General features: G+C 38.2%; 1 protein-coding gene across 1 annotated transcript in view; it reads right to left on the bottom strand.

Moving 5' to 3' along the window:
- LOC139128427 (insulin-like growth factor 1 receptor) overlaps positions 1-27657 on the bottom strand; it is a 49672-nt gene extending 22015 nt beyond the window's left edge. The window contains exons 1-4 of the mRNA XM_070694196.1: positions 27483-27657; positions 26795-26923; positions 25870-26073; positions 24021-24136 (exon numbers count right to left, since the gene is read on the bottom strand). Of these exons, the coding sequence (XP_070550297.1) occupies positions 24021-24136; positions 25870-26057 (304 nt within the window). The 5' untranslated portion in view covers positions 26058-26073; positions 26795-26923; positions 27483-27657. The remainder of the gene's footprint in view (positions 1-24020; positions 24137-25869; positions 26074-26794; positions 26924-27482) is intronic.
- Positions 27658-27907: the final 250 nt, after the last annotated feature.

The following is a 27907-nucleotide window of genomic DNA, read 5'->3' as shown; positions in this document are numbered from 1 at the left end:
ACCTTTTGTTAACCTTTGTTTCACACAGGGGGTCACCCTGTTTTCGAAAGTTGGAATGTGGGCTCACCCTGTTTTTGAAAGTTGGAATGGGGGTTCAGCCACTTTTTGACGTCGGCAAAAAATAATCCACAGGCCCCCCCCCCCGGCCAAAACACTGACCGGCCCCTAATACAACGGTTGTGTTTACGAAATGATCAGATACTCAAAACACAAGTAAATCAGCGACGCTCAACCGACAGAGTATATGAGATTCATTGAAGACGGCATGGAGGTCGCAAGAGATCTCTTTCTACCTCCATGCCATGTTCAATGAATCTCATATACTCTATCGGCTGAGTGTCGCTGATTGACTGGTGAATTGGAATGTCTGATCATTTCTAATTCTTGTAAACACAACCAAGCACCATGCTCTGTGTACCGCCATTCTCCTTGCGTCGAATGCCCCGAGGAAAGCCCAAGACCAAGAATTGCTGTCTAAAAATTGCCTTCATCCATCATAGTGCTTGGGTTTATTGCACCAAAATTTCCAAATTAAATTTTTGTCTTTATTCTCTTAACTCTGTAGACCGCGAAAGTAAGTTGCACAGCCGACTGCAGTGACCTGCAGTGAACGAGCACTGTGTGGTCGACGCCTAGTATGGCGTGTAATCCATGCCAAAATTAACACCTTACATTTTGAGCCAACCTACATGCAACTCTCACGAAGGTACAATGCAACTCTCACGAAACTGCATGCGATTCACAAAGCTACACGCAACTCTCGCGAACGTGCATGCAACTCACGAGGCTACATGCAACTCACGAAGCTACATGCAACTCACGAACTTGCATTTTGAGCCAACCTACATGCAACTCTCACGAAGCTGCATGCGACTCACCAAGCTACATGCAACTCTCACGAAGCTGCATGCGACTCACCAAGCTACATGCAACTCTCACGAACGTGCATGCAACTCACCAAGCTACATGCAACTCTAACGAACGTGCATGCAACTCACGAACTTGCATGCAACTCACGAAGCTACATGCAACTCGCGAACCTGCATGCAACTCGCTCGAACCTCATGCAACTCTCTTGAAATGCATTCGCTTTGCGCTGCGACTTATTTGAATCGGACTCCCTAGATTACCTTTGAAGCTCAACTCATTTTTGCTTGAAGCTCGTTTTTGAGCTGAACGCATTCGTGTCGGGGAAAGTCCGTGTGAAGGGGGGACTTGGTTGGGGTAAACCAATTTTAAATAGGGTCTGCTGCATGCTGCCTTCGATTTAATTAAAGGCACTTCTGGTTGAGAAAACCATACGTGAATTGGAGTACACTATGTCGGTTAACGTGTGTGAATGAGGTTCTATCGTATTTTATTTGACTCTCATTTTACTTCAAGTAGACTGTGCCACAATGTGGTTTACAATAACCAACCCATCATTAAAGTGACTAACTTTGCTCCGACAACGCGGAAGCTTATGAGACGTCACAACGCGTCATACCAACGTCATATGACGTATTCAGATGTGTTCTGCCAGTGAGCCAGGGATCTGAAAAAAATGACCCGACATATAGTATATTATGGAAGACCGGTCACGTCATGCGACATGCGACCTGCGACTTCAAAACTGCGACCTGCGTCCCGCGAGTTTGAAACATGCGACCTGCGACTTCGGCATTTAGACCAAGGTGTAGGCCTAACCTGCGACTTCACAACAGCGACCTGCGTCCTGCGTGTTTGTCAAACTGCGATATCAGTCTTGATTTGTTCGCACATTGCTCTGAACACGAGCCTGAAAAACACGAGGGACACCATTGCACTATATTAAAACAGCCGGTTTACCGCATTCTCGCGACCAGAGCATTATTTTCGCACCGCTGGCCTACGCAAAAATCGGCCAGCGAAAGAATTCAACCAGCGATAGAAGTGCATGAAGCTGTGACGGTAGAGAATTCCACAAACGAAGAGCACAAATTTATTTTCCTTCTTACGAAAGGCAAACCAATCTGAAATAATGCAATAGCAATAGGGTTTTAAACGTCTACATCAGTGTTTAATAGTTTCTGGAACTTTTCTGCCTACATGATCTAAAATATTATATACACACAAAAAATAATATGTACATATTATAGTATGTACATATTAGGCTTAAAGACTGAAAATATGATTGTAGGAGGGTTTAATTATGTCCTGTTTTACAGTTTTAACTCGCGTTATCTATAAAGAACTTGAGTCGGTCTCTGGCTATTCATGGTTAGCAAATATGTTTGCACTTCTGTCAATATCAGTATTATTTTAACTGCTTTACTTTGCATATGTTATTTGTGTAGACAAATGTAGTCCGAAGTTAACCAGTAAGAATATTTTTATTTTTCCAACTGAACAAAAGTTGGATCAATTCGATTTTTTGACGAAAAGAAAAATGAAATTAGACGAAAAGATGGCAACATCCGATGATCAATCACTAGATGTGAATCTCCAGGAATCACTCATCATAGTGTACATAGGTAACCATCCTTAAGGCAATCTGCACATTGCAAATGTTCAGTGTTTTTGTAAATTGTTTCTCTTACATTAATTCGATTGTAAAGGATATATCCTTGGGCCACTTCCTGTCGACTTTTATGATTTCAATTTGTTTTGTCTACGTCTGACAAGGCGATTGTAAGGACTACGTATTTAGCAGGCTAATACTCGACCCGTAAAACATCGCCAGCTGTACGCATACGCTGTGTGAAGTTGCCCTCATTTTCCTTATTGAATAGTCACGGAAGTGAATAGCGCAGAGAACAAACAGTAGAGAGAAATTTGAAACGATGCGGAGAATTGTCTCCAGCAGGGAGATTTGAAACAGCCTGCGGAGAAATTTTAAACAGTAGAGAGAAATTTTAAAAGGCACCAAGATTTTCAAACAGCGCGGAGATTTTTACACAGTGCGGAGAGTTTTCAACAGCGCCGAGATTTTTACACACTGCCGCGAATTATTTTACACAGCGCGGAGAGTTTTCAACAGCGCCGAGATTTTTACACACCGCCACGATTTATTTTACACAGCGGAGATTTTTTAAGAGCACCGAGATTTTACACAGCGCGGAGAATTTCCATGAGCGCAGAGATAAATTCACACAGCACGGAGATTTTACGCTGCGCAGGACAATTGTTGTTTTCGTCCATGGTAATCGAGTGACACGATGACATCGTACAAACGAGGCAATGCAACGGGCAACTCAAGTTGCTTGTTGCACTGCATATACTATATGTCGGGTCATTTTTTTTCAGATCCCCTGGCTCACTGGCAGAACACATCTGAATACGTCATATGACGTTGGTATGACGCGTTGTGACGTCTCATAAGCTTCCGCGTTGTCGGAGCAAAGTTAGTCACTTTAATGATGGGTTGGTTTATTGTAAACCACATTGTGGCACAGTCTACTTGAAGTAAAATGAGAGTCAAATAAAATACGATAGAACCTCATTCACACACGTTAACCGACATAGTGTACTCCAATTCACGTATGGTTTTCTCAACCCAGAAGTGCCTTTATTTAAATCGAAGGCAGCATGCAGCAGACCCTATTTAAAATTGGTTTACCCCAACCAAGTCCCCCCTTCACACGGACTTTCCCCCGACACGAATGCGTTCAGCTCAAAAACGAGCTTCAAGCAAAATGAGTTGAGCTTCAAAGGTAATCTAGGGAGTCCGATTCAAATAAGTCGCAGCGCAAAGCGAATGCATTTCAAGAGAGTTGCATGAGGTTCGAGCGAGTTGCATGCAGGTTCGCGAGTTGCATGTAGCTTCGTGAGTTGCATGCAAGTTCGTGAGTTGCATGCACGTTCGTTAGAGTTGCATGTAGCTTGGTGAGTTGCATGCACGTTCGTGAGAGTTGCATGTAGCTTGGTGAGTCGCATGCAGCTTCGTGAGAGTTGCATGTAGCTTGGTGAGTCGCATGCAGCTTCGTGAGAGTTGCATGTAGGTTGGCTCAAAATGCAAGTTCGTGAGTTGCATGTAGCTTCGTGAGTTGCATGTAGCCTCGTGAGTTGCATGCACGTTCGCGAGAGTTGCGTGTAGCTTTGTGAATCGCATGCAGTTTCGTGAGAGTTGCATGTACCTTCGTGAGAGTTGCATGTAGGTTGGCTCAAAATGTAAGGTGTTAATTTTGGCATGGATTACACGCCATACGCCTAGCGCATGTCATTTCTTCTACGAACAGGCCAGATCAGTGGTGATCTCTCGTGATAGTCATACCACGGTCATTGTTGTCGCTAGCACAAAACAAACCGGAAAGTTCAAATGCACTTGAATAGCATAAGCGCTAGCACTATGCTAGCTCTGCATGGCAGGGATGTGTGTTACCGGCGTTATACGGCCTCCCATGGTGGCTCTTGTGGTGGGAGGCCGTATAATGCCGGTAACACACAGCCCTGCCATGCAGAGCTAGCACTATGTGTGTATCAGCTTTAGTCTTGCCAGGGTCTAGCCGCAAAAAAAGGCAGCTCACGGCCGGCCGGGCTGTGCACGGTCTTTTCCTAATGTGTTGCTGTGAAGCAGCAGCCGCTACAGGCCAGCACTGCAAAGAAAACAGGTCAGAAAAGCCAGCGCACGCGCACAGCATTTGGGCTACAATAATTGCACCAAGCCTGAATCATTATTATTAGCCCTGCCATGGTACCTTCTAAGCTCCATGCGTACGATACTCTGTTTTCCCAGCGCGACGCGAGAGGCCTACCGCCTCCTGTCCAGCACCTTCAACGCCGGGAACACACAGTATCGTTTTGCGGCTGTATCAGTCAGCAAGAACAGTTTATATATATATATATATATATATATATATATATATATATATATATATATATATATATAATATAATATATATATATATATATATATATATATATATATATATATATATATATATAAATTTTCAGAGCAGAAAGTTCGGAAAAAAAATCTTCAAACTAGTTTGCAAATAAAAAAAATAAATAAGAAGACAAAGGTGTAAAAAAAAATCTGCAAAAGTCTTCAAACTTTTGAATTTTTTTTAGATTTTACCGACAGAAAGCAACTTTCTGTATTTTTTAGTACATCCTCCAGGCACATTTTTAATTTTAATTAAACATTTAGGGTGACTGTATCCCTTATACTGGAAGTTGTGATTATCTTATCTTTTCAGGACTTTTGTATTCTGATCACTTGAAAATTATGAAATTATAGAGCCTGTTTTCTACTTGTTTCCTGCGTACAAACCAAGCAGGTACACTAGGTAAAACATTGAAACTATGGTATGGTTGTCAAGACAGAAAGTTGTATTTGCCTTTTAAGATCAAAATAACAGATGCAGGCTACATCAGTTTCATTTTTTTCACAGCATTTTATTGCAATGATGAATGCAAGAATGTGGTGAACAAGTAGAAAACACGTCAATTATGATAAAACAACATATCAAGTATTATGTATTATTTTGCTTTTAAAAAGGCATTTTCAACTCTTTTTTCTCAAAAAACAGCCTCAAAACAACAGGAACACATGTTTTAACATTCAACAATACACTAAGTAGAATGCCATCTATCCAACAAATCCCAACACAGAAACACACAAAAGGGTTGAACTTTGAAAGTTTCTCGATAGCAAATACTTAATAAATCTGCATGAATAATCGTTTTTGTGTAGCAAATTTCAAACAAATTGGACAAGCCCTTTCAGAGAATACAGATTTTTGACCATGAATGGCATAAATTGCCCTAAAAAGACAAATATTTAAATTTCAACACATCTATACACATCCAATCAATTTGGACATGCTGCTACAGAGAAATAGATGTTTTGATCAAAAAGGGAAACAATTGCTCTAAAAACACAATTATGCAAATTTAACTATATTATTTAGCATATTTTAGCTTCTCAGCTTTTCAAAATCAATTGTAAATCATGAAATATGCATGATGTATGAATATAGGCATTTCACCACGCAGTAGAAAGGGAAGCCAGGAAACCAAAATAGTCAATTTTCAAAACTATAGGAAGCTACTGAGGAGCAAGAAGACCATGTTTCAGAGGAAGATGTGTAATCCGAAAAAATGCTCCCAAAGTGCCACCAAATAACACCATTTTTATGTCTATTTTTCAAAAGCTCCAAGGGCAGGAGGGGACACCCTCTCCTGACCACCCCCTGCAAAAATACTCCCAAGTGCCACCAAGTAACACCATTTTAATCTCTATTTTTCAAAAGCTCCAACAGCACCAGGGGGACACCCCTCTCCTGACCTCCCCCCCTGTGACCGCTTGCGTGGCCGCTTATGGTGCTTGGCACCACATCTTTGCCCTCTTTATCTTCAGACAGCGACGAACTAAAAAAAAAATTATAAATCTGAAAATTTACTCTGAAAAAAAAAATTGCACAGCTAATCTCAATTGGAAAAAAACAAAATTTCAGAAATTTACAATAGTAAAAAAAAAATTTCACAGTTTCATTGTGACCACCCCCCTCCTAAGGTCTAATGGTCCATCCCTAAGTCAGAACGAGGTCCAGCTGTATCAGTAAGTCAGAACGAGGTTCTATGTATATAAATTTTTTCGCGTCGAGGCTCGACCCCTGTCCAGGCTCTATAGTCTATGTATGCATGTATGTATGTCTGTATGTATGCATGTATGTACGTCTGTATGTCTGTATGTCAGTATGTATGCATGTATGTACGTCTGTCTGTCTGTCTGTCTGTCTGTATGTATGTATGTATGTATGTATGTATGTATGTATGTATATATGTATGTATGTATGTATGTATGTATGTATGTATGTATGTATGTATGTATGTATGTATGTATGTATGTTTGTGTGTATGTATGTATGTATGTGTAGTGTGTGTGTTATGCATGTTTGTGCGAAATTATGTGTGTACGTGTATACGTATGATGTATGTATGAACGTATGTATGTATTGTACATGTCTGAATGAATACACTCTATGCGTACGCGTATGATTATGTATGTAAATTATATATATATATATATATATATATATATATATATATATATATATATATATATATATATATATATATATATATATATATATATACTTGTGTGTGTGTATGTACGTATGTATGTATGTATGTATGTATGTATGTATGTATGCATGATGCCTGCCTGCCTGCCTGCCTGCCTGCCATGCATGCATGCATGCATGCATGTATGTATGTATGTATGTATGTATGTATGTATGTATGTATGTATGTATGTTTGAATAGCATGTTTTGACTTTTTAGTAATCCAATGGACGCTATGATTCTTGGAGAAACGGCACACCAGGCGCCAAATGTAAAAAAATTAATTTACACAATCAAGCTTTTTTTAGAGACAGAAAAGATGGAAAACGTATATATAGAGAGGAATTATATATATATATATATATATATACACAAATATATATGTGCGTGTGTATACACAAATATACAGATACATTGCCCAACACATATGTTTGCGCATATAGCGTATTCATTCATACATGTAGAATACATACATACATACACATATACACACGTACACAAATACATACATACATACATACATACATACATACATACATACATACATACATACATACATACATACATACATCGGACTTTGATAGAGCTCAAAGATTTTACATTATTAAAGCCTCGTTTTCGAGGCAGCTGCTGACGTTTACAGTATCTGACAGTGCTGCAAAATCTTATATATACAGCCTCGTTCTGATGAAGTATCGCTGTATCCAAACGAGGTTCTTTATGTAAGAAACTTACTCAGCTCAGAACAGCTGCGAAACGTTTATATATATATCGGCCTCGCTTTGATGATACAACTACACACAGCAAAATTTTACATACAGTCTCGTTCTGAGGGCACAGCTTATAGCTGAGAAGTTTTATACACAGACTCGGTTGGACAGTTTTACATACAAACCCGTTCTGAAGACACAGCACGCTAGGAAGTTTTATACACAGACTCGGTGGGAAAATTTTACACATACTGAGTCGTTGAAGAGAGCTATAGCCGAAAAGTTTTATAAAAAGACTGGATGGGAAAATTTTACATACAAACTCGTTCTGAAGTCATAGCACGCTGGGAAGTTTTATACACAGACTCGATGGGAAAATTTTACATACAGCTAGCTGGGAAGTTTTATACACAGACTCGATGGGAAACTTTAACATACAGACTCGATTTTGATTAAGTGTAATACCTAGTGATGCTTGTGCTTAGAAAGCATGATTGAACTCTGCCCGGTATTGTACGTGGCTAGACCCTGGCAAGACGAAAGCTAATACACGCATAGTGCTGGCGCTTGTGCTATTCAAGTACATTTGAACTCTCCGGTTTATTTTGATCTAGTAAGCTAGCTACAACAATGATCGTGGTATTGCTATCATGTGAGATCACCATTGATCTGGGCTGCTCGTAGACTAGCCCTGTGTACATGTCTGTGTGTTCCCGGCGTTGTACGGCTGTGGTGGAGGCCGTATAACGCCAGGAACACACAGACCTGTATGCAGGGCTACTTGTCAACCATACAACGGCGTCAACCATACAACGATCGTTCACTGAGACCACTGCAGTCCGTCAGCTGTGCAACGAACTTTCGTGGTCTACACAGTTACGAGAATAAAGACAAAAATTTAATACTGAAATCTTGGTGCAATAAACCCATGCACAATGATGGATGAAGATAAATTTGAGTAAAAAGACAGCAATTCTTGGTCTTGGACTTTCCTCGGGGTATTGAACACAAGGAGCATGGAGGTACACGCGAGCATGTAGCTAAGGGACTGGTCAGTTGCTTCAGCCAGGGGGGGTGGATTCATGGGGGTCACCCTGTTTTTGACTTTGGTGATGGGGGCACCATGTTTTTGAAATGCCCAATATGGGGGGGGGGGGAGGGTGAGTGTGTTATTCAAGTTCTACAAGGGCTCATACTTGCATAAAATGCATTGTGCCAACCACAAATTTCAGCATTAAGTTCCATTTTTCAGCGCGCCCTCTGGGCGCGTTACTTTAATAATAATAAGATATATATATATATTTGAGAGATCTGTATGTTTAAAATTCTTCGGCGCGCCCTTGGGCGCATTTCTTTGAAATGTCAAACATATTTTTTTGGATACCCTTCATATGAAAAGCATGGCAAGTTCCTGATACTTTTCTGTTTTCTCTATGAGAATTTAGTATCAGAAAGCAACATGCACTAATATTTCAATCACATTTTCCTTTATTGTATAAAACTTTTCAGCTGTAGCTCTCTTCAGAACGAGTCTGTATGTGTAAAATTTTCCCACCGAGTCTGTGTATAAAATACACTATTCCATGTGCCCCTTTCAATGAACACGCAGAGAAAACACGGTATCAATTCAAAAATACATTTTCTATTTCCAAATGAAATGCTCATATTAAATACTAAAAAATGTACAATGTTACTTTACACCACAATTGAAACCACTTATTCACTCAGTACATGACTTACATAACCAGATTTCGCAAATATTTTCTATTACTGATGCTGAAAATATTTTGACACATTTAAAATGATACCATCTGTCACAACCGTCGCATTGAATGCTCCGCTGTTCAAACTCTGGATGTCATTGGGTTCTAAACAAACCTCAATGCAAGAAGGACAAATGACTTTCTTTATTTCATCTAATTTCCTTTTATCAACTTTGCTTTTCTTTCTCTCTGTTTTTATGGTTTTAGGTACTTGTATTTCAATGGCGTTGTCCATAAATGCGAAGGCCTGCTTTGTGTCCGGTGATTGAATTGAATTGCTAATTTCTACATCTGGCTGATTGAATTTTTTTGGATTGACTATTTACAAGCTTTTTTGCAAGAAAATTATTGAAAAAAATCTTAAGCTGTAACAATTTTGTCCCAGTATGTACAATCAAACATAATTCTCTCAATGTGATAGACATGTGATGTGTAAACAAAAAAATCACACCATTTACGACATGTGATGGCCATCTGCCCCTGAATTTGTGCATAGTATGCATGATTCTGTTTTAAACCTAATTTAACATTATCATCGACTAAGTAACTTGGATGTCCGGGTTTTGGAGTAGTATGTGAAATACTGATCGGACATTTTATTTCCAAGCAACCGTTACCACAACATTTGCAGTTGACAAGGTAGTCTGGTGTTTCCCCTAAATATGGCCGCTCTTTATCGATGAAAATACCGCAATCCCTTACAGACAAGTCAACATGACATCGTTGCAAAATATCTGTATATTTAACTTTAGCTACAGGTTCCATGTTTCGGCCGTATTGTTATGTAGGTCATTTACCCACACTCATCATGACCTGAGTTCAATTAGTCTAGAACATTCTCAAGGTCACTGCCCTTGATGACCTCACAACCTTGAATTCAATTAGTCATGTTTGGAATGTTCTGGAAAGTTGATTAGTTGTGTAAGGGAGATAATTTTAGAACAGTAATTAGCATGTCAATAAAAGTTCTAGATTGTTCTTATATGCCTTTATAAAAGGGACGTGCACAGCTTCCAGTCAGACTTTTGGGATCGTGTCTCTTGTGTGTTACTAAACTCCAGCAGTAGTCATTCTCAAGACTTTTCAAGACCTTCACTGTCAACGCTGGATTTATACTGTGGTCTTTGTGCAGCTTCAAGCCTGCAAGCCAAAGGACTGTTCATTCATCCGACTGACTGTTACAACTCTGAGACTGGAGCTTTGCCGTCCCAGCTGAGATAAGTAGTCTGTACACTTTTAAAGCTTGTACTCTGTCCCTAACTTAGCAATTAGTTTTGTTTTCGTAATAAATTTTGTTAAACGGAAACTGCTGAGTTCACCCTTTTGTTCGTTTTCTCTGCACGTAACAAATTGGGGGCTCGTCCGGGAGCGAATATTTGAGCCGTTTGACAACATTTTGACAGCCTTTTCAAAACTACTGTATACTGTGAACTCAGCGAAATTCAATCATGGCGGAATTCAAGCCAGACGAATTTATGGATGACCTTGATCAGGACACATTTAATTCCCTCAGAAAAGACAACCTCATAGCACTGGCAAATTTCCTTAAAGTAGATGTCAAAAGATCTATGCGCAAGCGAGAAATACAGTTCAAGATTGCAAAACATTTAGTTAATTCTGGCCATTTTGAGGAGTCTGCCTTAAAAGATTATGAGCCTGAGTCTTCCTCTGAACTCAGAAAATTAGAATTAGAATTGCGGACAAATTTGGAGATTAAGAAACTAGAATTACAAATGGAAGAAAGACAGAAAGAAAAAGAATTACAAATGGAAAAAGAGAGACAGGCATTAGAAAAAGAAAAAATACGAATGCAGTTAGAAATGGAAGAAAGACAGAAAGAAAAAGAAAGGCAGGAAAGATTAGAAATGGAAGAAAGACAGAGAGAAAAAAATTGCGATTAGAAGAACAGCGATTACAGGTAGAAATAAAACGTTTAGAGCTTGGACAGTCAGGAAAATTCTTCCCTTCAGACAAGTTTGACATCACTAAGCATTTCAGGTTAGTTCCCCCTTTCCAAGAAAAGGATGTTGATAAATATTTCCTTCATTTTGAGAAAATTGCTCAGAGTCTGAATTGGCCTAAGGAGTCCTGGTCTATGCTTTTGCAGAGTGCTTTGGTGGGTAAAGCCAGAGAAATTTACATTCAGTTGTCAGTAGAGCAGGCTTCAGATTATGATTCTGTGAAGGAATTAATTCTCAAGGGCTATGAGTTGGTGCCTGAAGCTTACCGTCAGAAATTTAGGGATTGTGAGAAGGTGAAGGATCAAACTTATGTTGAATTTGCTCGAACAAAAGAACAACTGTTTGATCGTTGGTGCTCTTCTGAAAAGGTCAGTCAGAATTATGACAAATTACGACAACTTGTTTTGATTGAGGAATTTAAAAGGTGCATCCGGAGTGACATCAAGACGTTTATCAATGAACAAAAGGCAGATACATTAGAGGTTGCTGCACGTTTGGCCGATGATTATTCATTGACCCACAAATCTTCATTTCTCAGCAAACCATCCCAGTCCTTTTCATACAGAAACAATGCAGGTAAATTTAACTCCTCCTTTTCGTCCAAGAATTTTTCAAAGGACAGTAGAAAATCAAATGACAACAGTTCACAGAGTTCAAGTAACACTCCCACATCATCAGATCCCAAGTCTCAATCTCCTTCTGACAAACAGTTTCGGTACACTTTCTTGTAATTATTGTAAGAAAGACGGCCATTTAATGTCAGATTGTTTTAAATTGAAAAGAAAACGTGAAGGTCAAAGTGGTCAAAGTGGATCTAAGCCCACCGGCTTTATTTCTTCATCAACTCAATTAGAGTCTAATAATGTGTGCAACACATTTTCTGAGGTTAAACCCCTCTTATCCCCAATTAATGAGGTCAAGGTCAATTCTTCTCAAGATAGCATTATGGGTATTTTCGAGCCATTTATTCATAATGGTTTTATATCACTTTCTAGTGATTTTTCTTCCGCTACCCCTGTCAAAATTTTAAGAGATACCGGGGCTTCCCAGTCTCTTTTGTGGCAGATACCCTGCCGTTTTCTGAAAAGTCATTTTCAGGTTCTAAAGTTCTTATTAAGGGGGTAGATTGAATGACTACATTCCTGTTCCTCTCCATAATGTCTATTTGTCTTCGGACTTTGTTTCTGGACCTGTGACTTTAGGTATTAGGCCTTTTTTGCCTTTTGAAGGGATTCACCTTCTTCTTGGAAACGACCTTGCTGGGGACAAGGTCATTACTAATCCACTTGTGACTGATAATCCTAGTTTAGATCAGGATCCAGAGCCAATTGAACAAGACATTCCCGGCCTTTTCCCATCATGTGCCATTACTCGAGCCATGTCAAAGAAAACTTCCGAGAATCAAAATACTCTCAAAAATAATGTCACAGATGTTGACTTAAATGACACCTTTCTCAGTCAGGTGTTTGACACGGATCATTCCGTTATCCCTCGTGGATTTGAAACTTCCAGTAAAACTTCTGCTGACCAAAGTCAGACATTTTCTAGATCAAATCTCATTGCAGAACAACACAAAGACCCAGATATTTTGTCTTTGTTTGACAGGGTAGATGATGAAGGTAAAACTTCAGATAGCTCTGTTTCCTATTATACAAAATCTGGTATTCTCATGCGTAAATGGAGACCTCCAGACGTTTTGGTTGATGACGATTGGCTATAAAACATCAAATTGTGGTTCCAAAGCCCTACCGTGCTGAAATATTGCGCCTGGCCCATGAAACCCCTGGGCTGGTCACTTAGGAGTCAGGAAAACTTATCATAAAATTCTCAGTCACTTTTATTGGCCTAATCTCAGGCAGGATGTAGCACATTTCTGTAAAACTTGTCACACATGTCAAATGGTAGGAAAGCCAAATCAGACCATTCCAAAGGCCCCTTTACAACCAATTCCTGCATTTCAAGAACCATTTAGTAGGATACTAATAGACTGTGTTGGGCCCCTACCAAAAACAAGATCAGGAAATGAGTACATGTTGACAATAATGTGTACATCAACTCGGTTCCCAGAAGCCATACCACTGAGAAATATAAAGACAAAGACTATAGTGAGAGCTTTAGTCAAATTTTTCACTTTATTTGGCCTCCCTAAATGTGTCCAGTCCGATCAAGGCTCCAACTTTATGTCTGGTATTTTCAACAAGTAATGGATCAGCTAGGCATTAAACAGTATAGGTCCTCCGCCTATCATCCAGAAAGTCAGGGTGCTCTTGAGCGATTTCATCAAACTTTGAAAACATGATTAGGACCTACTGTTTTGACACTGAGAAGCAGTGGGATGAAGGAATTCATTTTCTGCTCTTTGCTGTTAGAGAGTCAATTCAGGAGTCTCTTGGTTTTAGCCCATTTGAGCTTGTATTTGGACATACAGTCCGTGGCCCACTTAAGCTCGTTAAAGAGAAATTCCTATCAGACGATGATGATTGTCTGAATATTTTGCAATATGTGTCAGATTTTCGTACGAAACTCTCTAAAGCATGTGAATTAGCCAGAGAAAATCTTGAGTCATCTCAGCAGTCAATGAAAACCAAATATGATAAAAGCACCTCAAAACGGAAGTTTGAACCAGGTCAAAAAGTTCTTGTTCTACTTCCAATTCCTGGCAAACCACTCCATGCTCGTTACTTTGGGCCATACCTAATTGATAAGAAATTGAGTGATTTAAATTACATCATAATAACACCTGACAGGCGAAAACAAAAACAGCTATGTCACATAAATATGCTTAAGCCATATTTGGATAGGGATAATCCTACTATAACTCAGCCTGTCAGTGCAGTCAGTTCAAACCATTATGAAGATAGTGATACTGAAACTGACTTGAGTGAAAATACTCTAAACTCAAAGCTGGGCTCGGTCAAGCTTCAGAACTCAGAAATCCTGGAGAAGCTGGAGTCTACAAAGTTGGCACACCTCCAGCCAGAACAACAACAACAGGTGAAAGAACTGCTCCATGAATATAAACACCTGTTTCAAGATGTTCCAACGAGGACAAACGTCATCTATCACGACGTTGATGTTGGGGACAGTAAGCCTGTAAAACAACATCCATACAGACTGAATCCAACAAAAGCGAAATATCTCCAGGAAGAAGTCAAATACCTGCTGGACAATGACTTTATTGAACCCAGTAAAAGTAACTGGAGTTCGCCGTGCATACTTGTTCCCAAATCAGACCACAGTTATCGTATGTGCACGGACTTTAGGAAGGTCAACACTTTAACAAAGACAGACACTTTCCCAATCCCGAGGATTGATGACTGCATCGACCGAGTGGGAAAAGCCAAGTAGTGACAAAATTTGACCTACTGAAGGATTTTGGCAAGTCCCTCTGACGGATCGTGCTCGTGAAATATCCGCCTTTGTTACACCAGACGGATTGTTCCAGTACAAGGTGATGCCATTCGGAATGAAGAACTCTCCGGCAACGTTCCAACGGATGATCAACGACGTCATATCCGGGCTAGACGGGTGTGCAGCTTACGTTGACGACGTCTCCTGTATAGTGACACCTGGGAGAACACATCAAGCTCATGCGGAAGTTCTTTGAGAGACTGAGTAAAGCAATGTTGACTGTCAACCTTGCCAAATCTGAGTTTGGTTGGGCGAGGGTAACTTACCTCGGACATACTGTAGGACAGGGTGAGGTAAAACACTGTTGATGCCAAAATCAGTGCCATTTCAAGTTTTCCCATACCAAACTGCAAACGACAACTGATGCGCTTTCTTGGTATGGCTGGTTACTACAGAAAATTCTGTCCAAATTTCTCCACAATTACTGAGCCTTTGACTAACTTACTTAAAAAGAAAGTAAAGTTGTTTGGTCAGAGCAATGCCAACAGGCATTTGACACACTTAAAGCCATACTGCAAAGTGCCCCAGTGTTGTCTGCACCAGATTTCACTTTGCCATTCAAATTAGCTGTGGATGCTAGTGATACGGCTGCTGGTGCGTTTTATTGCAAGAGGATAGTCATGGTGTAGATCATCCTGTTTGCTATTTTCACGCAAATTTAACAAATCCCAGAGAAACTACTCTACAATTGAAAAAGAGTGTTTATCTTTGATATTAGCTTTACAGCATTTTGAAGTTTATGTTACTTCTTCAAATCAGCCAATAGTGGTTTATATTGATCACAACCCTCTTGTTTTTCTGCAGAAATTGAAAGGCAAAAATCAGAGATTGCTAAGGTGGAGTTTAATGTTACAGGAGTTTAATCTTGACATTACACATATCAAAGGCAGAGACAATTTAATTGCAGACTGTCTCTCTCGTATTTAGAGTTTATTGTTGTTCACTTTCAAGAAATTTTATTGTTGTTCACTTTCAAGGAATTTTACTTTAGAGTAAAACAAAATTTGAGTACTTAAATCCTTTTCAAGATTACATTTGTAAAAGAAAGATTTTTCTTTGAAAAATTTTCTTTTTTGAAGAGGGGGTGTGTTATGTAGGTCATTTACCCCACACTCATCATGACCAGAGTTCAATTAGTCTAGAACATTCTCAAGGTCACTGCCCTTAATGACCTCACAACCTTGAATTCAATTAGTCATGTTTGGAATGTTCTGGAAAGTTGATTAGTTGTGTAAGAGAGATAATTTTAGAACAGTAATTAGCATGTCAATAAAAGTTCTAGATTGTTCTTATATGCCTTTATAAAAGGGACGTGCACAGCTTCCAGTCAGACTTTTGGGATCGTGTCTCTTGTGTGTTACTAAACTCCAGCAGTAGTCATTCTCAAGACTTTTCAAGACCTTCACTGTCAACGCTGGATTTATACTGTGGTCTTTGTGCAGCTTCAAGCCTGCAAGCCAAAGGACTGTTCATTCATCCGACTGACTGTTACAACTCTGAGACTGGAGCTTTGCCGTCCCAGCTGAGATAAGTAGTCTGTACACTTTTAAAGCTTGTACTCTGTCCCTAACTTAGCAATTAGTTTTGTTTTCGTAATAAATTTTGTTTAAACGGAAACTGCTGAGTTCACCCTTTTGTTCGTTTTCTCTGCACGTAACACTATTGCAAAGAAGCAATGTTTGGGCTTACAGCATTGTATCCCATTAAGCGTGAAAATAAAGATGATACGTTTATATCACCAGACATACTGTGACCTTTCATACTCTTAACTTTCGTATACACGGCGTAAAAATTGGAAGCTGTTATTCTCCCAGACCTGAGTTTATGCCACATTGGATTGTCATGTTGTTTTCTTGTCTTTGTTTCAATATGAATAATATCTTTGTCAGAATAAAGGGCAATGAAGTGAGAAATCTTTCAACTCTGCTGTCTAAATTACAAGTATATGAATTATCAATAAGTCTGATCGCCAAGTCCGGTAAGTATGCATTCTCTACACAGTTATCAATTACAGTGTTGCTATTTTCAGAAACAGAACTCTCGGCAATTGGTGTTTCAAACAACGTATGGAGGCAAGCATTAGGTACAACTCTTTTTAATTTATCGTGCAAAGTAATATGCCTGTCATCATGTGTTGTATTGTGATCTTCTGGGAGTGGTCAAAAGAATCGTTTCATCGCGGCTACTAGTGGCCTCTTCACAAATCCTGAAAATGAATGAGAAGTGAACATGGCGGCGTAAATATTTTGATTTATACAATCCGCTATATCACCACTCTTAGTAATATAATTAATGATTAATAGATAATTAAATGTATTCCCACACTCCCTTCCTCCCTCTCTCTCTACATGCGTCTCTGTCGCCGTCTCTCTGTCTCTATCAAAAGATGAACCACACCGAAAATTTCACACATGTTAATAATAATTAATATAAGTATTATATAGAAATAATGATGCGAATAATAATAGGTTCAATTTCCTTGAAAATTTCACCATTGGGTCGAAAAGACCAAATATGATATCGATTTCACTTCCCCATGTTCCCATGGTAACCATTTTAGGGGTTGAAAATTTCAGTTTTTCTAATATCCCATGAAAAGTTACTTTGATTGATATGAAAATTACCTAGTGGGGGAGTTCGGGTCAGAGAACACAAAAACAAGACTTATCTTAATGTTTCGAGTTGCCATGGTAACTATTTTGGGATTGAAAACGTTACTTTTTCCCTAATTCCTATTAAAGAATTATTGATTGATGTAAAAAAATTGATAATAAGGGTTTTTTCTTGTTAGCCCACAAAAAAATCACACTCATTTTAATGTGAGATGTTTCCATGGTAATCATTCAGGAGTAAAAATTACCAGTTTTTCAAAGATTCCACCTAAAATCCAGTAACCAACAGAATATGTTATATCAAAGGGATATTTTTGGTTAGGAAGACCAAATATCCAGAGTAAAAATCCAGTAATCAACAGAAATATTATACCAAAGGGTTATTTTGGGTTAGAAAGACAAAACTTGATATCCATTTTTACTGCCCTGTGTTTCCATAGTAACCTATTTGCGTTTTAGAATTTCAAAGTTTTTCCAAATTCCATTAAAAGTAACCCCAGTTACTATGCAAATGCTCTCCTAGGTGTATTTCTGACAGCATGAACTCCATGTTCATTATTGTTTCATGTTGCCATGGTAACCATTTAGGTAACCACAGTTTTTTATTTAAAACCATGCATATTTTAGATCAGGGGTATCTTTTTTCGTTAACCAGACAAGAAAAAGCTACATGTACTTTACGAGATTCTGCCCATGAAGTGAATTTTCTAGTCTTTTGATGTGTATACTTGCACACCTTTGAAAGGTGTAATGGACGACAGTGGGACTCAAAAGTTTTGTGACCTATAAACAACCCGTTTCACTCTCACAGTTGTATGCAAATTTTAAAAGTCGCCATGACAACATGACAACAATATGGCCTTTTTAGCACTGAGACATACTGTAGCAGGGCTAAAAATAGACCATGGCCCTTCTGTTGGGAGGAGGCATAATTTCCGTGGCATTTAGATTGATACATTATTATCAATATGCAACGAGAATGCGTTTTTATTAATATTGGCCATCGTTTCCTGTGCCTGTCATTCGAGTACGTCAGTTCAGATATGGAAACTTTGTTGCAAAACCCCACCGCACGGCCGGTGTCTCCAGAACAAAGTCATACTATGGCAAATTTCTATGCCCAGCTGGGTTTGACTGCGTCGGTCCCAAAGTGACCGACGCATCTTTCAACCTTTCAGCTTGGTGAAAAACGCCTTTATTGATTCGCCACAAGCCTGTGGACTCGCTTATTTTTGCACAAGTGCTACGTGGACATAGGAAAAAGTTGTTGAATACTCACTGTTTCAGTAAATCCGCCATGATGAGAGTTCTCAAATCAAAAAATGTTGCCGAGCTCGATTACAAATATCTTCAACGTCATTGTTATACAAGAGTTAGCAGTCCAAAGTCTGTCACCCTGATTTTTTTCAAAGTTTGGAGAAGGCCGGCATTTCATCTGAATGATTGTACGACGTGAAACGCAAAATTCCATCGCATATTATTCGGCAATATGTTGAGTAGAAATACTGTATATCGTCGCTCCATGTACGTATAAGCTTATACTCCACAAATGGCCACAGGCGGCGTGAACTTTCTGAAAGGATTTCCTAAACGTCCTACTTGGTACCTTAGGGACTCACTTGTGATGTCCTGAAAAGTATTCTCTGCAGTAATTCTAGATTCTGTCAACATGCAAAACTGAACGACAAGATTATAGCATGGGACGTAGTGTACAGACTACACATTCACGCGCAGGTAAACATAATTGCGCACGCTCATATTGGCAGACTACACTGGAAAACGAGTGCGCATGCGTGAAGGTATATTTGCAGCAAATACACTGGCATAGACTCTCCATAGTCACTGTGCCTTGTTTTGTGTGCGTCCACGACTGCCACGATGGACCTGCATTCGAACACCTCTTTTTCAGAATTCCCACCGCTTCAATGACGTGTTATTAGATTTCTATATAATACTTATAGCCCCTAAACTTGTAATAATAATAATAACAATAATAATAATAATGGGTTTTATATAGCGCACGTATCCACAAGTACATGTGCTCAAGGCGCTTTACAATTTTGACGATACTTACCTGTAGCATTATATCGTGCCTGTTTAAAATTCATATCGCTCACATTTATATATGGAATGGACGTCTTTTGAGAAGGAATATTCCATCTAAATCTTTCCTGTGTTGCAGCTGGGTTTGTCATGCCAGACCGATTAGCTGCCTCAACCCTGAAGAGCAGGGCCGTTACATGACAACATGTTTCACTTAATCTGAAACAAATTCGAAAAAAGAACAGTTGCATGACATATCAAATCTTTGATTAATCGAAATCTATCGATGTTGTCTTGAATATGATATTATTCGGAATCATTTATGTCGCAATATCAGACAATATGATTTGACATGATATAGTATATTGTACCAATGATCTAATGTGATATAATGTGATATGACGTGACATGAAAAATATATAATATAATATATATATATAATATAATATAATATAATATAATATTATATAATATCATATCATATCATATCATATCATATCATATCATATCATATCATATCATATCATAGCATATATACACCTACCCAGCAGTACAAGTGCAATATGCAGAGTGAATGTTGCCTTCTTTTGTCTCACATACCCACAAGTCATGTGGAGGACAATTCAACGTTGTGATGGTGTACACTTTGAACGCAGAAACACATAATTGCAAGTTTCTGAAATCTCGTGGACAAATATCTCTTTTATCCAATTAATTTCGAAAAATCGGAAAGATTTCCCTTCTTTATATTCATTTAAAATTCTTTTTCGTAAGTCTATATCGCCATCTGGATGGTCAATCATAACGAACTGGCAGATATCATTAAAATATACTGGGGGCCACTTCTTTAGTCCATTACTTGATTTACCGAACCAGCAATCCTCTAAGTGGAACGGATTGGGAAGTTGACCACTCGTAGTTTGTAACAGCGTACTGTACAGTACTTGTTTTTTCTAAAGTAATTTGCTCCCGTGTCTTTAATATAGGTAGATGCATCTCCCATGCCGCAAAAGCGCGAGAAACAAGCATAGCCTTCGTACCGTCTTTACTGAGTCCTCTTTGAGATACGTATTCTTTAAGAGAATTCACAGACCGTGTTTGGAACAAATCAGGGGCCATTATGGCAAACACTGAGGACCTATGATAAAACAGAAGAAGGGGAGATTTGCTTAGTTATGTTAGACTTTATGTTAGACTTTATATTTTATTTTATATTTCCTAAAATTTATCATCAGATAGGCGTACGTCTAAGATACCAGTTAGTCAAATGATGAAAAATCCTTATACAATAGGTGTGAGTTATTGTTCCGGATGTCACAACGTCTTTAGACCAAGGGTTGAGAAATTAGGCCTTATAGAAATTTTCCCGTCAAAAGTAGCCCAGAGATGTTTTACAACATTTTACATATACTTAGTCCTGATAAAAAAAATTACAAACAACGCAAATATTCCGAGTGGTCATCAACTGTATTTTAGGCCAAGGCTTTGTTATCGATAGGCTCTATAGCATGAAAGACTGCGTCCTTATACAACGCATAATTTTACACAAAAAAATAATTTTAAACAAGTAAGATGAAATCATGTACACTTACGTGTCAGATTCTTCGTGTTGGTGTATATAAATCTCCTTCCTGGGCGAAAAACTTTCCAAAAACAAAAGAAATTTGGCGAGATAAGAAGTGGCGCTGCGCTTATGTGACTTCCTCGATCGTCTGCTACCGCTGCGCTGTTTGGCACGATTGACCTCGTGACCATTATTATATTTCCCACATTCCAATGTAAACATGGATGACGTGCGTAAGGGTAGAATCGTGTATTTCCCAGCGTGCTGTGTCATCAGAACGGGTTTGTATGCTTTCACACCGACAAACAAACAAACAAACAAAAACTAACTCGATTCTGTCATTCGGATGAAGTACGCTCTTTAATAATATATCAGCTCGTACGATGTTTTGCATAATGAAACAGATTGATTTTTGAAGACTTGTGTAATTTTCATGTAACTGCCCCTCCTACTTTGTTGCTTAGTTACTGTCAAGGGCGCAGTCATTTCAAACATTCCAGCCTGACATCATGCGCCACGCGCATCCGCCATTTGCCCAAATCTGGGTAAAATGGCTGCCGCATGGATACCTGACCCTTTTCGTGAGTGTAGCGCAGCCAGCGGTAGAAAGGGGCAGGGAAACAGACTATCAAATACTGTAAACGTCAGCAGCTGCCTCGAAAACGAGGCTTAATGTAAAATCTTCGAGCTGTATCAAAGTCCGATGTATGTATGTATGTATGTATGTATGTATGTATGTATGTATGTATGTATGTATGTATGTATGTATGTACGTATGTATGTATGTATGTATATGTATGCATGTATGTATGTATGTATGTATGTATGTATATGTATGTATGTATGTATATATGTGTGTATGTGTGTATGTATGTATTCTACATGTGTGAATGAATAAGCTATATGCGTGCTTATTTTTTTCTATATGTATGTATATGTATGCATATGCAAACATATGTGTGGGGCAATGTATCTGTATGTGTGTGTGTATACACACGTATACATATATATGTGTACAATATATATATATATATATATATATATATATATATATATATATATATATATATATATATATATATATTTAGAGGTTATTACCCAATATCGCCTGTTCCTGTGTCGTATCAGCATGGGTGTCATTTGTGCTGCGTCAGACACGAGACGAAGTCGAGTGTCTGACGCAGCACAAATGACACCCATGCTGATACGACACAAGGACCAGGCGATATTGGGTAATAACCGATTTATCATATACCCTTGCCCATAATAGGAAATTTTTACAAATAGAACGAAAAACCTTTAATTTTGAGGCTTTACTTGATTACGCTTTGCGCATAAATATCAGAATGTTTATGTGAACAGGCTTCATTCATAAAGTATACGACGAAGATGACAACATCACGCGCAACATCGCTGCAAGTCGTCCATATCTCAATGAAACCCAAGAAGAAAGACACCGGGATACAAAAATCGTCATACAGAAGGAACATTTTAAGGTGCAATATGCTATTACAACTGTAACTGATCAAAGACTGCTCAGCTTTAAATCTATCCTGATTTCGATCGTCGTACGGCACGGAGCTCGCGCGGAAAGGGGATCCCCCCGGCTGAAAAATAACCAAAACCCATATGTCGAATTTACCTGCACGGTTTGGATTTGAACTCTGGTATGCGGCGCACTTTATTTGTGTAGCAGAGATGCCAGTGCACAAACTTCTCAGCCACATCCATGCAAACGTCTGTTAATTAGGACGTCTATAAAGCAATGTTTAACTTCATTTCCATAGGCAACTTATGTCCATGGACATTGTATAGAGTAAACTTTATAAAATGGTTCTCCAAAGGCAGCCCTCCGTTAAGAGGGTCATGGGCCATTACGCAAAGTGAACTTTATTCTAGTGGGCAACCAAAGGTGGCCCGCCGGTAAAGAGGGTCGATCATGGCCATTGCATTAAGTAAACTTTACTGGACAGGTCTGCCCAGGTAATGGGGTATTACATAAAGTCAATTTATTGTAGTGGGCCACCGCAGGCGACCCACCGGTAAAGAGGGTCGATCATGGCCATTACGTGGAGTAAACCTAATTGGAGTGGGCTGCCAAAGGCGTCTGCCCATTGAAAGGGTCATGGGTAATACATAAAGTATATTTATTGTAATGGGTTGCCAAAGGCGGCCCGCCGGTAAAGAGGGTCGATCATGGCCATGGCATAAAGCGAACTTTATTGTAGGTATTATGTTTTTTAAAATGTGGTGACCCCCCTTTCCTACCAGTGAAAAAGCGATGAACCCCCCCTTCGCGGATTCCAAAATTACGATGAACCCCCCTGGATTTCGCCCCCCGGCCGTAAAAACCGAACGGTCCCTTAATGAAAGAATACAATTATAACATATACCACTCGTTTGAAAGATATATATTTATATTGTGAGATGTAATAAAAAGGGGCTTAACTTCGCTAACTTTACGAATGTGCAGATAATAGAAGTCTTCATAGCCAACGAAAAACCCAAACCAGATAAAGACATACTATGGGGAAATATTTACAAAGGACTGGTGAACAACATTAACTTTTTATTCACTGATACATTGATCATATTTAATGTGACTCTGTTGTTACTTCTGACAGTAATGAGAAATGCGACTACTTTTCCTTTTATGAGACTCTAATAAAAAGCTTATAAGTGGAAAAAGAATAGTTATCAGCAAGTCCAAATTCAAATTCGTGTCAAGTTTGTGAACGGCATGTTTCTATGTTCACATGGGCTCACACATACGGATAACATTAAGAGTAACGAGAATGAGGATGATGGCAAGTTACGATAGAGACGTTTGTAGAACTTACGGTGGAAACATGGTATTTTCCTGACTTAGCTGACAATAGTTATTCCTATTTTACAGAAAGAAAGAGAAAGATTAAACACGCTGTCCTTACCAGTGATCTCAGCATATCCTGTATCCGAATACTCTACTCCTGATATATCTTCAACCACACATCTATATTCCCCGGTATAGCTCTCAGTCAAATGATTCACCTGGATATTGCTATAACTAAAATATCATACAAAATATAATTTACAATGATAGTGGAAAACAATATCACATTAAACACAAGCATGCAATTCATTTACAATAAGACAGCTCTATATTACAGCGGTGAAATCTACCGATAAAACGTAAAATTTTGGACGATCATTTCGTCTGTCACGTCTGTCTTCTCTTGTTGACCAAGTAAATATTTAATAAAAGAATAAACATATCACGAGTTTTAAAGATATGTCAGTCTGCGCAAGCCTTTTTATAAATTATGATAACACTCAATTGAGTTAAGATTTACGCTATTACTGCTAAGAAAAAATACGTTGGGTATAAAAATCATCATCAATGTCCAACGAACCCACAAATTATGTGCAACTCCATGTTAAATCTTTTTTTTTCCTTTAAGGTTCCTTCTTTATTTATTCCCAGTGGAAAAAAAGGTTTACATCACAGAATGTATGTACGACAGTTTCTCAAAACCTGATGGCTACACTCTTAAACTATGACAGAAAAAAAGATGAAATTAAATCAAATTCCTTCGTTGTAATTCACATTGCAATAATTGTCTCAGATGTGACTTGTTTGTTTCTGTACAATGAAATTTGTGTATTATCCATTTTGCTACTAACACAATTAAGTTGAGTTTGCTATTCAAGTTTCTTGTAACATCTACTCCACACACTATATTTTGCCATGTTAAATCTAGCCATACACACTTTCATTACGTACGGAAATAGACAAGCTTAGGTATGGCATACAAGGAGTGTAGTGTCCGTGCACAAATAAAGAAAGAAATCAGCACAGGTAGGCTACTTGTGTTTTTTTATGCTTTCGACGTTCAAAAATAAAAACCGACAGGCATGTTTACGACATAAGGTTATTTCATTGTACGTACTTTAAAATAAATTGATTCTCAAATGGCTCCGTCGGTAATTGTAATGGGCATGAAAGGTACTTATATAGAAATGCCCGCACCATAGCTGTGCTGCCCTATACGATCATATCATAACCAAGATCAAACGGCAAATGTATTAACAGTGATTATTTCCTTGCAGTAACTTTAAAGATTAAAATTGGTGCAAAAACTGCAAAGCAATAGACATGAAAAACTGTAAAATAAGGGCTGTCTGGCAGCCACATTTGATCGTATTACAAAACAATCTATTGAGTGCATGTAAACATAGAACTATGTCTTTATGTCAACTTTGAAAAAAATAGTCGAGGTATGTCTGTGTTAAAGATTTAGACATAAATTCTTAAATGAAATCACTACCTGTCAGCCATATTAGATCATATCGCGATAGTAAATAGATGTGCATAGAGCAACATACGGTTATTTCCATGTCTCAACTTTAATGCAAACGTGAAGGCACACGTCTTAGTTATGGCTGTGGACAATGCATGATAGCGGCCATACTGACTCATATTGTGAAACAAAATGGTGCACATATATAGCTCTTGACATGACAACATTGAAGCAGAACGCCCCGACTACATTGAATCGTATTATATCGCAAACACATCTGCATGCATATGTATGACATAGACTTACTACGTACTCGTACCAATTTGAAAGAAATCGATTGAGGCATCTCCAAGAACAGCTTGTACAGGGGTGTAAGGACGGACATGACAAAATCTTTCACTTTCCGGTACTTCGACGCAAACACTTCTTTTCATTTGATGTATTGAAACAAATGTACAATTATTGCAACCTAATTCACCTGATTATTTTCCTTACTTACCTGTAGGCTTCTTGAATATGTTCTGATATGTAGGTATTATCGTCTTGCTTACTGTCGTGCAGCTTACCATTTATATACCACGAAATACGTGATTTATTCGAAAGATAATTTTCAAATTCTATGTTATAGGCGTGACAAAAGAAGGTTGCTGTATTGTCGTAATATGTTGACATCGTTCGTGGTGCCATCTCTAAGTGTTGTAAGCTGCATAAGTAATTGATTATACGAAATTAATGATTTCACATTCATAACTAAATTTGAATGTTAACTCTCAAAATACTTTAAGAATTACAATCGCCTTTCTCCATCCCCTACTGTATATTCAAAATAGTTTCATACATCACCATTTTTACTTCTATTCTTACTTTAAGTCTAATTTCCAAACAAGGTCATCATCATATCTCTTAATCCTTGCTTAAATCTCAAATATATAAATTCGCAATTTTACACCCGAGAATCGCGATCAGGATTGGAATAAATTTCTATAATCGGACCTCCATATTTTTCAAATTTCTTAAAAGTGTTAGGTGCTCTGTATCCGAAAGTTCCGATATCACAAATTACTCATAAAAACAAGTGTATAACTTAAGAAGAAAATCAGATGAGCGTACATTTCTAGATTAAACCGATATTACTTCACCATTCAATTATCCTTAACTACTTCCAATCATGTTCGCAACCTTTTTGACTGTATTCTTAGCTTTCATATTTTAAAAAAACCAAATATATGTAATTTTTACCAATTTATTAGTATCGGCTAGATGGTTGGAATGCCACAACTCACTGCAGGAAGTTTTCTTTCATAGAGCGCACTTTCCATGCTAATTATAATATTGAATTATCTTCCAGGGCCAATTGAATGTCGCTGTTAAAACGTCGGCAGCTAATTTAAGTAAGGAAACAAAAATATTTCTTGACAACTCACGAATGTCACAAGCAACTCCCTTCCAACCTTTCCGACATTTACAGGCTCCATTAAATGTATGGCAGATAGCTCCGTTCTGACAAATGCAATCGTACTGGCAAAAACCTCCATATTTTCCTGCTGGACAACCTTCAAAAGACATCAGAAAAATACATTTAATGAAGATAAGTATGTTTTATATCCTCTTAGGTACATCCAGTCAATAATCCTTCCATACCGTCATTCTTCACTGCACACACTTCATCTCGACCCTTCCTTGCATATGCATTCATTTGTGCATTTATACACAAGACAAGTACAGACATACATTTTTGTTTTTTTATTTGATTCAATACAGAAAGCACAAAATATTCAAATTCAGGAAAAAATCTACAGACTAAACACACAAGAATCATTGCGTTTGGATAACACAGGAAAGTTGTAAGCATGTTCATTTTCCCAATGTTGCTCCATCGGAAGCAATTCAATAAATGCAAGAAAGAGACCGCACTATTCTATACGATCATATAACTAAGCAAAGCTCATGACCAGTTTTAAAAATATGACATTGGATGTTAATATGCTGCTTTTTACGTAACACACAATCGTTACTGATCTCTCTGTCAGGTACATTCTATCTGGAACATATAAATACACAAACGCTGAAGAATGTAATACACCATAAGAACAGGTAAAATGTTAACTTTACCTAATGCCTTAGCTTGACCAGTCAGTGTTAACTCATTCCATGAGAGTTCAAACATATTTTCTAAGGCTAAAGAAATATATTCATAGGGCACTGTCAGAGCAAAAAACTTAAGCGATACTGTCATCCCACGTTCCACTATCGTCTTTGCAATATTGGCTGGTACATCTACAGGATTCTAATAATAATAATAATAATAATAATAATAATAATAATAATAATAAATAAAGTAGTAGTAGTAGTAGTAGTAGTAGTAGTAGTAGTAGTAGTAGTAGTAGTAGTAGTAGTAGTAGTAGTAGTAGTAGTAGTAGTAGTTTTCAAACCAACTAAAATCTGAAAGCGGAAACAGTTTTCCAAAATAGCAAAAAAGTGAAAAAGAGAACCTGCGAAATACAATTTACAAATATTTACAATGTAAGTACACAAAA

The sequence above is a fragment of the Ptychodera flava genome, unplaced genomic scaffold (genome assembly GCF_041260155.1).
Source record: "Ptychodera flava strain L36383 unplaced genomic scaffold, AS_Pfla_20210202 Scaffold_53__1_contigs__length_892398_pilon, whole genome shotgun sequence".
In the NCBI taxonomy this organism is placed as follows: domain Eukaryota; kingdom Metazoa; phylum Hemichordata; class Enteropneusta; family Ptychoderidae; genus Ptychodera; species Ptychodera flava.
This window is presented reverse-complemented; position numbering and strand designations above follow the sequence as displayed.